At 39.2% G+C, this 16,037-nt stretch overlaps 1 protein-coding gene across 3 annotated transcripts in view; it reads right to left on the reverse strand.

The window, feature by feature from the left end:
* Nucleotides 1–915: 915 nt before the first annotated feature.
* Nucleotides 916–16,037, reverse strand: part of LOC102309091 (guanine nucleotide exchange factor VAV3) — a 51,506-nt gene continuing 36,384 nt past the window's right edge. For 2 of the 3 annotated variants that reach the window (XM_042222040.1, XM_042222039.1), the window contains exons 21-24: nt 15,548–15,613; nt 15,283–15,317; nt 15,025–15,141; nt 9,367–10,075 (exon numbers count right to left, since the gene is read on the reverse strand). In XM_042222040.1, the coding sequence (XP_042077974.1) occupies nt 9,598–10,075; nt 15,025–15,141; nt 15,283–15,317; nt 15,548–15,613 (696 nt within the window). In that variant the 3' untranslated portion in view covers nt 9,367–9,597. Of the gene's footprint in view, nt 2,686–3,296; nt 3,446–9,354; nt 10,076–15,024; nt 15,142–15,282; nt 15,318–15,547; nt 15,614–16,037 lie in introns of those variants that run through there. The other variant, XM_042222041.1, reaches the window with a different exon arrangement.

The following is a 16,037-nucleotide window of genomic DNA, read 5'->3' on the forward strand; positions in this document are numbered from 1 at the left end:
CATTATTTACTCAGTAGGACATTTTTCTGTAATGCTGACCTATCAGCCAGCCCACAGTCCTATGACTGTTTTCTCTATAATAATTAATCTATAATCCACCTCCTACGCAATTATTCTAATGCCCACTTTGGGGTGCCTGAAGAAGCCCATCAATCCTGGCAGACTCCCATGTTTAATAACTTTAGCAAGACAAAATGCTAAAAAGACTTCAAAATGCAGGGTCAAAAACACTGTGCGACATCATACTGGCTATATCTTTTTTTTTTTTTACATATACTATATGATTATGACAAATACATGCATGTGACAAGTGTAAAAGAAAATCCTTGCATTTGCAAATACTGGAAATCCTGCAGTCACATTCTTTTACTTTAATTGAGCCATTGCGCTCAAGTTATAACTAATTTAGGACAAAGGATCAACAAATATAATTTCCAAGAGAGGAAATATGTTGCAAATTTTAGCCTGTACAATGCAAATTTGCTAAAAGTGGCACTATTTTGTGCCAAATTTCAGTGTGGCAAAGAAAAAAAAATACTGTTCTACATCTACATGTTCCTACATCATAACGGTTTTCAGTCGTCTTCCCTGTTCTGTTTGTTTGGACATTATTTGAGCACTGCCTGTTCTCCACTGCGCCTCCAAAAACCATATCAGACACAGCTGTGATTTGTGATGCAACCTCGCAGAGCCTTTGTTCCTGCAATGTAACATTTGTCCGAAGAGGGAATAATAGCCTATCCCATTTTAAAAGTGCAATTCAAAGAGCGTGCTTTTATTAAATATTTATGTCAAACACATGGTTAGTGGGGTATTAATGTTTGAAGGAAAACAGCATCACTTAACGCCCTTGTGCTACCTTGCTCTACAGTGAACAGCAGTTACATCACCCTTGAATCATTCATACTGAAACCAAAAAAAAAAAAAGAGAGAGAGTTGAGGTAAACACAAAATCCGTGGAATGCAAAAGGGCTCTCTGGTTTCCACAGTAAATGATCAAAAGATCAAGGAGCTCATAGTGAAGTATAGACCTATCCACACCACACATGTACTTTTAAAATGTATTTGGCTTTGTAATTCCTTTTATGCATACACTTTTTCTCTTTGATGTCTAAAAATGTATGAGTACTGGGCATTATATTTGCTCTAGTGTCATCAAATGGGAACACTGTGAAACCACCTTTTTCACTGTGACAAGTTGCCATATTCATTTGTAGTCTTGTAGGCCAGGAATAACCACGGCTGGAATAGGTTGATATTTTGGGAAATGCTTATAGAGTTCCTTGGTGAGTGTAACAGAGGACTGATAACTCTTGTGTCTTTCCACTAAATATGAACCTGCAGCCACAAGGAGGTTAGCTTAGCTTAGCATAAAGACTGGCTTCAGTAACGCAACTTGCTATGGAGATTTCAATACCCACCTACCAGCCCCTCTTAAGTTCTCTAACATCACTCGTCATCACTATGGGTTTGCCAGACAACCCACAGAGACATAAAAAAAGTCCCCACTGACAAGAAAGTCCAACACATATACAAGTAAAACCGCACATTGAATGTTTTACAGTTTTGCTTTATTACAAATTGAACAAATGAATTCTAACCTCTCAATAAGTGAGCCTTTATGCCAATGACTGTTTCATACTTTATATTAAACAGACTAAATTCAGACTGGTATTAACCTTCTCATCTAATTTTGCCAAAGGAGCAAATAAGTACATTTCTCAAAATGTCAAACTATAGCTTTTCAGGCTAAACAGATTTTTAATGATTTTCATCAACTCAATGTTTATTGAAGGCTGCACTTAAAGTTGAGGTGATTATTTAAATAAAACAGTATTTAAAAGGACAGGAATCTAATTTGGGAGATGTAGCTTTATCAGTGGCGTCCTATGGCCACATAATCAGCTGTTTCTCTGCAGATGTGCATCACTTCAGCGTCCACAGGTCCACTGACTGACAGATCAGTCCATCATGGTTCCATCCTTTTTCTCCATGTTCCACCCCTTTTTAAAATTAGGGTCAAATTCAAAGTTTGGCAGTTACAGTTTTATCAAAGGTTTGTGTCCACGCAGTTTGGAATGCAAAAAACAAGATTAAAGAGAACTGAACGCAAATATCGACACAGCCATGAGGGCTATAGTGTTCCAGGAAGAGTCAAAAACTTCTCAACACTTTCACTTTAATTTGGTACCTGAGCAGGGCACTATCAGCAGAATCTGTGGTCCAGCTAGATGATTGAGCCTTGCTGACCTCGATACGTGACAACAACGAAAGGCAAGACTCATACCAGATGATGGAGTCATCAATAATAAGAGAAGTTGAGTGGGAGAGGAAGGGAAGGGGGAGGGTTATCTAGGCACAGCACATGTACTTCCCAGTGGGCCGCAGGGGCAGACAGGACTGCGTAGAGGTAAGATATGGCATGACGCTCCTGGAATCTGTGATTTGACATTTCTGTGTGAGAGTCTGTCAGAGGACAGGAGAAGGTTTTTAAGGGCACTGCCACCTCCTCTTGTGTCCAAGTCTCTGGATTTTTATCAAAGAGAGATATGACTGTGGGCCCAGACAGTGGCAGAGCAGCATGGCGTTCACTGGAGGGTTTCAGCCTGAATGGGTGCTGAATACACGTTCCAACAAGCGAAGTCAGTCCTCCTCCTCCACATAAGTAGAGGGAAACCATCCCACCTAAGAAGAGAAAAGTAGCATCTAGATCAGCATTTCAAATTCAACCAGACCTCCGCTGATCTTGTGAAGAATTCTTCTCCTGTCACAATGTACAGACTGTTATATGTAGTCTTGATCAGGATGGGTCAATAATTCTGACAATTTGGAGGTGAGTACAAGAGATAATTCATTGTTAACTCTAGGATGAGTGGTAACTGTGATACTGTGCCTGCATGGCAGGGTTGGAGAAGTGTGTTCACAAGCAGTGCCATACTCAGATGTGAGCAAATTTAGTGGCGAGTCGTTGTGCATCGAATTGCATAACAACTGATACTTTGGCTAAACAAACCTGGTAAAAAAAATAATAAATTAACTGACGGACGTTTTGTTGTGCCAATGTGACATGTCCCATTAAAACTAAGGAGCTTTTTTCCATTTAACTATAGATGAAGTGGTTCACCCTTCATGACATGCACACTCACAAGCTCCCTGCCAAACAGCCATTTACTGATTCACCCTTTTTAATTTAATTTTTAATACAAAATATTTGTGAAATATTTATTTGTTGTCCCACTTTGAAACAAGTAAAAAAATCCTGCCAGCTGCAAAGAGCAAGTTTGTCAAAGACATACCCTGCCACCGACTACTCCCTTCCACCACCCATTGGGCATCTTGGTGTAGATAGTGATAACGTCTCCCTGTTGCAGAGAAAGCTCCCGCGTGTCTCTGGAGCAGAAGTCGTAGCGTGCAATTGCATAACCCACCACTCTAGGAGAAAAGACTGAAACAGAGAGAGATCTTATATTACTTTTGGACCCATTTACAAAATTTCACCTTATCTTAGACTCTGTGAAAACATCTGCTGACACTGATACAGCAAGAAATATCACACTTACAGATCAGAGTTACACTCCTTACAAAAATGTAAGCTGAATTTAATATTTAAAGACAAAGTTTACAGATGTACTGCTGTTTTCAGGGTGAGATTAAACTTTCATGCTCACTTACTGTAAGAAAACTAACTAACAAGGATCAAGAGAGAACTTGAGCCAAACTAAATTCAGTTCATCTATATAAAATTATTATGGTTCATTGATTTTTTTCTTTTTTTTTAGTACAAAACATATTCCTCACAGGTATTAATCGTAGTAAACTGACTATGTCATTTTGTGAGAATGATAGGGCAGCGATTCTAAAAAGCCTTGACTCATGGGTTTGATTCATGTAAAAGCAAAACCGCAGAGACAGAAATGAGATAATGCTTAAGGTTCGCGGGTGAGAGAGGAGAAATGTATCCGACAGCTCAGCTTGGTGGGTCCAAGCACGCAGCCAGGATGAGAGAACTTGGGTTATCATGGTCATGTGTTCATCTTATTAAAAGTTAAAGGTGAATTCAAGCGATGCATCCAGCACTTATCAGGTTATCCAAGTTTGTTCCTACGCATGCAGGTCAGGGCTCATATCACACGTGAACACGGCTGTGCATAGGTTTGTTTACCTTATCTGTGAAAACACAGATGACACGACTGTGCAGATATGCTGGACGAAAGGAATACATCTATCCTCTCATGCACACAGACATCCAAAGTTAACCCACATCACAACAACTCAGGTGCTCAGTTCCACACACGCATGCTTAAAGTAAGCACAGAGAGAGATCATTTAATTCTTAAATATTCTTAATAAACTAAAATTTTTGCATTCGTGTCTTGCTGGAAACACGAAAATGTGAAAAAACCTCCAGTTATTCTGACTCGGGAGCCCTTACTCATTATTTCAAGAGGGTAACCACCACTGTTGGCCTTAAAGTCACAACTTTTAATGGATACTAAAGCTCAATTAACTGTTTTATTGTGTAACATATTTGTCACAGTTCATTAAGTGAAACCATACAAACAAAAGCGCATGTCATCTTTTTAATTAGCTGAATTGATAGTGTTATTGTTGGATGTAGTAAAATGTAAATGCCAGCAATGGTGGCTTTGCAGCTCTTTGCCAGTGGTTTGCTGACATTTCTGCAGTTATCTTGACCAAATGGGAGATATCATAGCCGGCAGAAATTCATAACATCTGTGATATTTAATTTCCAAAAGACTGATGTGAGGGTTTTTCCCCAACGGGGTGACTTATACACTCTGTGTAATTACCAAGGAAAAAAAACTGCATTATTTAAAAGAGACAAGAAAACAAGACAGCTCATCTTTAGAAACGTGGAAATGTGGACATACAGCGGGGGGAATTCAAAGAGAGTAGAAAAGCTGTACCTGTACCTGACCAGAAAGGCGAGGAGGAGGGAGGAACAAAGCTGCAGCCGCCAGGAGAAACTACAGAGAAACGAAGCGAGTGATGGGAGGGGGTTCAGGCCGTAGTGGGAGCAAAGAGAGAACATAAGCAAAGTAAACACAAGTTTGACAGAAAGAGAGCGTGTTTGTGTGAGGGTAAAGGAGAGAGAAAGAGTAAAAGTTGTCAAAGTCAAAGTACAAGCAAAAAAGCAAATAAGGTTGGGGATACGCAGTGAGAGAGGAGGGCAAAACAGTGAAACCATCAGACAAATTGTTACTGCCCCGGGCACATGCACAAAATCTTACACAGCACAAACCGCAGTAAGGTGGGTTAAGTGAGTGAGCCTATAATGCGTTTTGATGCCTGAAAGTCAGTATAGGTATGACTTTTTTTTAACACTTATATGTTGCTTTTTATGCCTCAGTACCAATTCAGCAAAATGTCAGTGGTAGGCAATGGACCAATATTTAAGACAATTGTGTGCTTTTGACGTAGCAGAAACAAGTCTGAGAAAGTATCATTCCTAATTCAGGATAAAAATGTGGAGACAGGAGCACTACAGTGTGGCAGTCCTACGCAGAACTGCCAAAACTGCCACAGCCATATCAAGACATTACAAGATATTTCACAAAATGCTGTATAATGTCCTTTATTTGGTTACCACTTCTTCTCTAATTGTGGTCCAATCCTAAAAGAGAAAAACTTCAACAAAAATAATCAGAATATATAATTTAGTTTGCTTTGGCATACTAATATAGCAGGATAAAATGAATGATAATGTGTTTTTCACCAAAGGACCTAACCCAGTGAAAATGAAAAATTGATGGGAGACACTTAATTTGGAGATGGTATGAGCAGGACTGCTGGTCTGAATACTAAAGACTATTTGGGTATACAGATAGATCTACTTGTTGTAGGAATTTCTGTAAAGAATCCCTTTGCCTATTAACGTCCATCATTTTTGGTTTACTATGCTGAATAATAAGTCTCGGATGTAAACTTTTGGCTACATAATGTGGCTTTCTTCAACTTTGTGCTGGTTACACTGCATAAAAATCAGCAATAGCAAAATTTTCAGCTTCAGACTAAAAAAGCAGCGGCAGCTTGTGTGTAAGTATACGTCTGAGCAGAAGCACGGTGCTGTGACAAGGCAGCGTCTGGGATTCCACACTGCAAAGCTAAGAGCTCCTGCTCCCATATGCAATCTCACCTGAGCCAGCAGACCCTCATGCTCAGAAAACAACTCCCGTCAGCACAGCAGTATGGTTTCATGCCTTCTCTTTGTACCGTACAGGCAGAGACCAACATGCGTCAAGTGTCTGGCCAGAGTTCGCACAACTATTAACATACTAACATAGCATGAGTATTTATACTTTACATGAAAATATTTTTGATTCTTTTAGACAAGAACATATGTGCATGGACCGTGCACAGGGTGACATGAGTTTCTATTATTTAAAATATGCTATTTATATCAATGTGGGCCAGAGAAATGACCACAAAGCTACAACAACTGAATGCTAGAAACCTTATGAAAATGTATTGCAGGGCTGATGTATTCGATGTTTTCAGGTGAATGCACAAGTTGAGTATCTTAAAATTCTTTCAATAATTCTGTCATAAATATTTTTAGGACATTATACATCAAATTTAATGATATTGATATAAGATAACAGACTCTGGTGTCCCAGTAAAAGTTAGACAAAATGATTACCCTGACAGACAACACAAGATCATTGCATTGCTAATTAGTTCCCAACTCAAGCTTTCACACACACAGGGAAATGCACTCAGTCAGACTTAATTAAAAATTCTAGCTGGGGTTTTTCCAAGCAAATTACTCCAGAGTTTTGATGGCTTTACAGTAGTTCCGCATCTTGTGATTGTTTACTCAGCCTTGCATTCTATTTTCTTTGCTATGAGGTGTCTGTTTTGAGATTGTTGTTGTTTTGGCATGACATCTGTCTTTCCACAGAGGCTGTTTACCAGACAGAGAATACGGTGCCCACTCTAAGTCTGTCTATGGGGGTGGACGACTTAAGGCAATAATAATCTATCCCAGAATGCAATGAGGCAGCGGCAGGTCTGTCAAGAGTTTTTCAGAGACAGCGGCGCGGTGAATGGCAGCAATGCACAAACACGGTTCTTGCAGAGCTGCTTTGAAGCTTTATGCGCTAGGAGACCGATGCTGACAAAGGAGTGAGAGGGACAAGGATGTAGCAGAATTTTACATCCGAAAAGACACAAAGGGCTAACTTTGACTTTGTTCCTGTGTTCAGTTGCTTGCCTCTGCCACTCTTGCGGCAGCTATGGTTGTTTACACATACACCTTTCTTTAAGTTAAGACAGTTTACCTCCAGCTGCTTCCTGCTCTTTTACATCAGATCATATTTGCAAACTTTTCCCACTTTTGCGGAAACAGTCACGGTCTCTCGGTTGGACCAAGGGTATCCCCCAGGTGTGTGTCAGCAGGCGGCTGTCACAGGTTTTTTTTTCCACGGCAAGCCCAAGTAAAATGTCATGTCCTGTCAGGAAAATTGTGAAGCCATCTCAGAGCTGAGCAGAGTGCGGAGTGTGACGTTTGGAGTAGCAGGCTCCTGGTGCTTGCCTCGGGCACTGGGCTCTAACTGGGACCTCGCTTTCCCAAGCCTGGTGAGCTGCAGAGGCTCTTTTATATTTCTCTCACTCGCTGTCTCTGACTCTCTTTTGTGTTTTCCTCTCCTATCTCTCTGACTCCACATCCCTTTGTACTCTTTGCCTCTCTTTGCATCTATTAAGATGCAGTAAGATGTATAGGATGAAAACATACACTGATTAACTTGACGCACAAATGCACACAGAATAAATAACAATTAGAATAGAAGTAGATCACATATAGGTGGCCATGAATGTCACAAAATCAATGGATTTCAATGGGGTTTTTTTTCCAAATTAGTCATCTATAACTGTGAGTCATTTACAATGAGGGTAAAATCAACATAACAAGAACAGCTATTAATAGCCAGCGTAAATCATCATCATTATCCAGATTACGTATCCGGATGCATGTTAATACAACGTATCATCTTTTGCACTGCATTCTCTGTCTCGCCTGTTCTCGCCGTCTGCTGCTGTTATTCTCCGTCTCCGGGCTTCCTCCAAATGTCTATCCACATTTTCTACTTCTATTTTCTACTTTCTACTTCTAGTGTATGCTTCCTTCTTCACTGAAGACAAACTGAACAAATAATTAGCACAGAATCAATTAATGAAGTCATGTTTTTTATATTCTTCATTTAAAACCTAGATTATACACCACTGCTGATACAGACAAGGACAGCTGGAGAGCCAACTGCTGACTACTTCTTTGAAGTCTGCCACCTGGGGCACATGTGTAGTTGTTGTACTATAATGTAAATTCTCTACGGAGTAGTCTGTGCAGTCACAAAAAGCAGGCAGGCACACTGACGGTCACATGGACCCTCGTGCTCGCTGTCTGATGACGAAATTTACGTCAATGGGACCCAAGCGGACCCTAACAGGCTTACTGAACATACAATCGAAAAAGTTCATGCTGGTTTTTATAGAAAGGTGTCAGAATACAAAGTGCAATGCAGTTTGTTGTGTGCAATGCAGCTTCTTGGTGCTACATACAACAACACACCTTCAGGGGTCTAGTGAAGTCCATACGTCAATGGGTCAGGGCTGTTTTGGCAGTAAAAGGTGGACCAATACAATATTAGGCAGATGGTCATAATGGCATGCCTATTAAATATACCGATCAGGCAGTTAAATCTTAAATGACATGAGAAGACCAACCAAGCAAAAAAAAAAAAAGAGGTTCGAAGATAAATCTGCTGCTGTCTATGCTATGCTATTCCAAGGGGAATCATGTTAGCTCATTACGCTGAACTAAGTGTTTCTAACATGTCTCAAATGTTAGGAATATGACAGCCTTGGGTATCAAGACAGAGGTATTAGACACTTAAGTGTCTAATAATGAAACAACTGCTTTGTCAGCATGTTTATATATATATATAAAGCAAGAGTGTATAGTACACTGACTTGACTGTAATGTAAGAAACTGTGTAGTAGGTGAGAAACTGATTACAGCAAATGGTTTTGGGGTTTAGAGTGTTTTATGGTGTCTATGAGATGGCATGGGAAATATAGACCACTGACTATATCCATCATAAAGACAGGTCTAAACTTCCCAGGGAAAAAAAAAATACTACTCGCCTTGCTTTATCTGACCTGGTCTGTTGTAGCAAAAGTCTGACCCTCTGGTCCTCCAAACAGGTCAAAACAAACGCTCAGAATATCTTTCAGCTACAACTGGATAAAGCTCTGATCTGAACTTGGAGCTTTTCAGCCTGTCATACAGATACCATCAGGAAAGGAACCTGAATGTTTGCAAAGCAGACTTACCACTCCCGACCTTGGTAATGGCCGTGGGCACGTTTCCATTGGGCTGTTCCCTGTAGGGGTGCTGTAGAGTGGTGTCGAGACTGCTGAAACCCTCCTTTAGAGAGTGCTGTTGGTAGTATTCCACCAAGTCCTGTGTCAACCACACAAGAAAAAGAAATGTACCCAAAGCACCGCTAAGCCATAAAAATACAGACTGTATAGTGCACAAGTCTATAGAAGTGAATGCAAGGACAAGTTGAAAGGTTAGCTGCTCATTATTCTTGACAGTACAAGCAATGCAAATACAGAGAGTATTACAGAGAAAGTGTCCATGGGGCAGTGTACCACAATGTATTTATTTTTTACACCAATGTCAAGTGCAAGCACTGAATACATTTGAATATCAGCTGCTGCGATACAAAGCCACAGCTTTAAAGCATGTCCCTGTGGCTTTCTAAGTGGGTACAAACATGTCAAAATAAACCAGTGGTAGTTATATAATTTTAATTTTAAAAAGTACATTTTTACTTGTATGGAAATTGCATTTTTCTCAAGAGAGGTCTGCAAAAATAGTGGAAAGTAAAAATGATTATGCTTATTAATGCTATAGCAGATTGTAGGCTGCAAAAATCCATAGAAAGATAAAGCCATTACCAGCACAGTTTTGAAAACCCGACTCTCGGCAATGTAAAAGCCTCCATCCTTGGTCAGAATCTTAATGTGCTTGACTTTATCATTGAACCTGTGGAGGATGAATAAGACATGGGTTGTTAATCAAGTAGACATGCTTCTGCATCAGTCCAGTCTCTATGATGAACTGTCACTAAGGTCTGTCTGTGCTGAGAGTTGGTTACTATGCTGAGCCAATTTCTATCTCTTACCAAAGCACCGTATAGTCAAAATTATGCTAGAATTAGACTGATCCTTTTATTATAATTCACAAAAAATGTAGAAAAACTAAAAAATGAAGCCAGGGGCTTTGTTCGGTGCTGGCTTTGTTCAGTGCTGCCAAAAATATGTTGCCTACCCCAGCTTTAAATACATTAGCTGACACAACAGTGTCACAACTGTGCTCAGGGTTAGACAACAGTAATTATTTTACTCATAAATTATACTCCGTAACAGTTTCTAATCAGCCAGTCACAAATAGACAGAATAACAAGAGTGTCAGGCTTTTGACAGCCACCATAATACCAAAGTACAGCGTGCCCTCTTTTTACTAAGGAATGTGAATTCTGCAATAGAGTTGCCTAATTACTGCTGCTGATTGTATGGACTTGGTGTGTTTGCCACACTGAAAGTTAGTACAATTGCATCACAACCAAATGTAAAACATAACAGTTGCAATTGAGTGATATTGTGGATTAAACGACTAAATCATCACTCAGTGCTGTGCAAAAGTCTTGAGCCATCTCTCATTTCTTTATATTTTTCAACAGCTGTCCAAGGATCATTTATTCATTCATTTTCAGTGCAGTCTTTGAACCTGACCGCTTTCAGAGGAATGCTTTTTGTTTGTATATTTTTTACTACGTCATATAACATTGAATCTTAGTCAAAGAGCAGCTGTTAAGAAGCGTTTCCTAATTAAAGGAAACAGGCTGAAGTATGGCAAATTACACAGAACTGGACTGAAAAATCACTGGCCAGGTCTTATGGACTGATGAATCAAAACTTTACATTTTTGCTGCATAGTTATCATACAGTATGTACTGAAAAGAGTACGACAGAGGACAAATGCTACAGTCATGGCTTGGAGTTGCACTTAAGTCAAATTTTGATGATCTTGACAAAAGTGATGAAATTATAAATGTAGAAACTATTGTCAGATTTTGATTCGGTGTGTAATACCATCTGGAAAGTATCTGATTGATAAACTTCTAGCATGACAATAACCCAGAACAAACTGCCAATGCAGCAAAAGAAGACCTGGATAGAAAAAACAAACAATTGAATGTGATCTACCATGGATTGGGCTCCCCGGGGCTAGGACCTCAACATTAATGTGATGTAAAAAGAAGAAGAAGAGTTTTAAATGTCCTTCAAGAGGCATGGACAACTATTCCTGGAGACTACTTAAAGAATATACAAGAAAACCTGCGTATGATAGTTCAGGCTTTGTTGAAGAATAAGTGTGGTCTCTAGCTTGTTAAAATTGGACAAACCTTTTTTTTGCCTTGTAGACTGTATTCCCATGTATGTTTGCAAACATTTCAATAAAACACTGCATCTATTTGAGATTATAATACTATATATAGTTCTATGTTTTAATGTAGGAGTGTTTGAAGTGGTAGTGAAAGTAAGTTGGGAGTTTGAGCCATTTCCTGTAGTGTGCTGTATCTAACATGTCCTTAATATTAAACGAAGGCAGACTGAAAATCTCTCAGTGCAGTGTATAACCAATGAAAAGAATATTTTCAAGTTGCATGTACGACTGTATGGATGTACTGAATGTATGACTGTACTGTAAGTAACATGTTACTGATTTGCAGTCATAGGGTGCCTAACACACAGAGACAGATAACCCGTTTGGTGAAGGCAAGATGTTTCCTTCCCTCGTAAAGGCTCGCAAGGTGTTACACACATGCAAACAGCATTCAGCACACACAAACTGACCGCTTGTAGTGTTTGACACCAGACAGTTCCAGTTGATTAGTAGCAGCTCTCTGTGTAAAGCTCCATTATCTCAAATGGCCATCCTGATAATGATCTTAAGCATTGAGACAGGCAATTAGGATTGGAGTGTTCAGAAACCGGCCCTGTACATCAAAGCTTTGAATGAGGAACGGTATGAGTCCACCAAACCAAATGGGCTGGAATGGTGTGTCACAGTCTGAATAGTCTTAACATCCAAACACTATTTCAGAGTGCACCCTCACTTGTTATAATCTCTTGGAGCCATCATGGCAGGTCAGAGGGACTCGATAGTCCTTTCTTTTTTAACAGAGTGAACAAGCTTTGATGTGCCCTGAAACGTATTCACTAGTTAAATGGGCAGGGCTGTGTTTGAAAAGAGGAGTACGCAGGCACTCAGCTTGTAGATAAAGTAGTCATTTGTTGAGGCCTTAAGGGAAGTATGTTTTATCTACAACTCAAGTGTGTTTCTAGCCATCTTTTGAAATACACAGACTGATAACTGAAGAGCATCAAACAGTCTGATGCAACGCTATCAAGTTTTCGTTGAATATACGTCTGAGACAGATGGTGAAATAGACTATCCGATTCCCCCTCTTTCCCATGCTATATTCAGTTGAAAAACTGTCATACAATAACAAAAATGAACTTCTACAAACTTTAGGCATGATGTGCAAATGCCGGACAAGGTCTCCTTCACCAAAAAATGTTTTTAACTAAAACTAGAAAAGTTTTGAGAATTTTGTACTTTAGCAGTGACAATTGAAAAATGTGTCTTTCAAGAAACATTATTAATCTAACTCTATATTGTCACAATTACAGGCGTTTGAGAATCAGAGTACAAATACAAAATGCAGCTTTTCAATGATGATTTCATTCATTAAGGGGAAAAAGCCATACAAACCTACCTGGTTAAAAATGCAAAAAAGTAATTGCTCCCCTTGTTAAATAATGAAATAACTGTGATTAACTTGGTTTTTTGGAAATCTGAGTTCAATTTCATTAGCCACACCCAGGCCTGGTTAAACCCACACCTGCTGATTCACTTAAATAGAACAGCGTCTCAATAACTGCAAGCCTCACTTGGCTCAGTTAAAGTTTTTGTGATTCAACAATAAGGAAGACGCTGGGGAAAATGGCATTCATGGGAGAGATTCAAGGTAAAACCACTCCACCACGAACCAATATAAACACTAAGGTTCGACTCAAATTTGCTGAAAAACATCTTGATGAGCTACAAGACTTTTGGGAAAATATTCTATGGACTGATGAGACAAAAGTTTAACTGTGGAAAGTTTGGGTCCCATTACATCTGGTATAACACTAATACAGCATTTATTAAAAACAATGTTATACCCATAGTCTAACATGGTGGTTATGTGATGGTCTATGGCTGCTTTGCTGCTTTAGGACTGACACGACTTGCTTTAATTATTTAAACCATGAATTCCGCTCTCTAACACAAAATCCTGAATGACAATGTCCGGCCATCAGTTTGTGCCTTGAAGCTCTGGCGCACTTGGGTTATGCAGCAGGACAATGATTCAAAACACACCAGCAAGTTGACCTTTGAATGGCAAAAATAAAAGAATTGAGGTTTTGGAGTGGCCAGACTTAAATCAGATTGAAAGGCTTTGTTTTGATGTTAAACAGGCCATTCATGTTCAAAAACTCTGCAGTGTGACTGAATTAAAACGAATGTGCAGAGAAGAGTGGGCCAAAATTCCTCCACAGTGATGTGAAAGACTCATTGCCAGATATCGCAAACACTTGATTCCAGATTGTGCCACCCTCTGCAAATTTAGTGGATAATTACTTTTTCACATAGGGGCAGATCGATTTGGATGGCTTTATTCCGTTACAACATGAAATCATCATTTTGAAAGCTTTATTTTGTATTTACTCATTTATCTATCTCCAGTACTATATTTCTAAGTACTGCAAGTACTATATTTCTAATTAAGAGACCAGTAAGCTCTAACTTGACCTTATTTTATTATATAAATTTATAATTATATAACTAGAGAAGGGCCAAGTTTAATTAATTGTTGTCCTTATAGAAAAGTTGTAAAATAAAGCACAACAATGGCAAATGCAGTTTAGCGTAACCTTGAATAATAACTGTTGCATGAAATAAACTGATGAAATTTAACCCACAAACGCACTAAAGTGCAAAATTAAGTAACTGTGTAAAACCATAACAAGATGCATCCCTGGATCCATTTCAGCGAGAGACAGCGTTATAGAAAAATCCCCCAGGACGAAACTCCTCCGATTTTAACCAACAAAGCAACAACAGGATTTAATGAATTCAGTTTTATTTCTTCACGCCTGTAGAGCAAACGGCGGCACTTTTTGCTGGGTGAAGGATTTTTTTTCCCTGTGAAAATGAATTTTTAATTTGTTGGATGCTTGTGTCAAGAATAGTGAAATTTTTTCGTTGATAAGATGGTCTCTTAGGAAATTAGCTACCTCAACAGTCAGCACTGATGCATTTACATACTAGGAGGGCTGGGAACAGTATGTTTTCTCCCAACTATTTTGTCAACATTTAGAAGCTTGTTAGAAAATTAGGGTGAAAGCAGACACTTCAAAACTTGGACCAAATAAGTTTATATTGCTAGAACAAACCCTAAGAAATGTTTATTTTCTCATTTTAGACCTTTAGAAGCGACACTGCTTTTCCAAACATTTGCACTTCAGTATAAACTGTGACTCATTACACCAGACATGATTTTTTTTTGTCAATCTTCAGTTACTAGATGCTGCTGTCACTACAACTTATTTTGCAGTGACGACTGGAACACAGCATGATCTCCTTCTGCTGCAGCCCATCCACTTCAACATTTGATGAATTGTTTGTTTTCTGAGTTATTTGCATGTGGGCATTTTGTTTGCTTGAATTATTCCCACCATCCGTCTCTCGCAAGAAGGTGTTTTTGCCCACAAGACTGGTGCTGACTGCATGTGTTGTGTTTATTTCATTTTTATTTAATTTTTTTGGTAAAAGAGTGAAAAATGTCGGAGAAAATAAATAGAAAGCAAGATGTCACTTACTTTATGCTGATTGCATATTCAGTGCACTCTTTACTCCTGTGCCGAATCAGATACGTGCTGTTTTCCCGGTCCAAGAGGGCGACCTCAGCTTGGCATCTTTCCATAGGCCCTGCAAACCTCAACATCCATAAACAGCTACTGTAATTGCACTGATCCACTCACAATGCATTGTCATAGACAATGTATAGCCAACATTATCTATAATCTGGAGTAAGAATGAACAGTGGCCATCCTTAGACATTTATTTTTGCCACTTACCAGAGCTGGGCAGAATAATCGACAGGTTTTGGAACCTGGCATAGAAAAATAATTGTGGTTATTTTGAGTTTTGATTGAGTCAGATCAGAAGGTAGAGGTCATTTATGTGATATTCAAGGCATATCTAATAGCTAAAATCCATCTTCTACAGTGAGAAAACTGCAATATAAAAGCACTACATTCTTCTGCCAAAACATCAATACACTGAATGCATTGTAATGATACTAAATTTGTCTTATTGATCACAATAAACATGCACACTTACACACGGGCAAGGCCTCACAGCATCGCTTGGAAAGAAGCCAATCTTGCTTGTAGCCAGATTTTTGCCCTGCAAAGGCAACCGCTTGTTAATCGCATTATATTTGTCTGGGAGCAACTGCACCTCTCTCTCTCTCCTTCTCTTCCTTTTCTCTTCCCCTCCCACTCTTGCCTCAATAAATCCTCAGCAATTAGCACACAACAAGCACTGCATCTAATTTGTAGCCCGAGTTAATTATGGTTCAAACTCTGCCGGCAGTTAGATTTGTACTGCATCAAAACAAGAGCCTCGTTTAACACTAAATAATGGATCTTATTCTGGTCTTTGAATATCCAAACAGCGTGAGCTCTAGGGTTGGTGCTAAAGACTCACAATTGCATTTTAGCTAACCCGCCTGAAGCAACAGGCTTTATGTGAAATCATTAATTCCTCCAGCAAACATGGAGTAACAGACTTTTGTTCTCCAGTTAAATAAACCAATTTGGTCAAACAA

This window comes from Haplochromis burtoni, unplaced genomic scaffold (assembly GCF_018398535.1).
Source record: "Haplochromis burtoni strain Fernald_Lab_line unplaced genomic scaffold, NCSU_Asbu1 Contig_78, whole genome shotgun sequence".
In the NCBI taxonomy this organism is placed as follows: Eukaryota; Metazoa; Chordata; class Actinopteri; order Cichliformes; family Cichlidae; genus Haplochromis; species Haplochromis burtoni.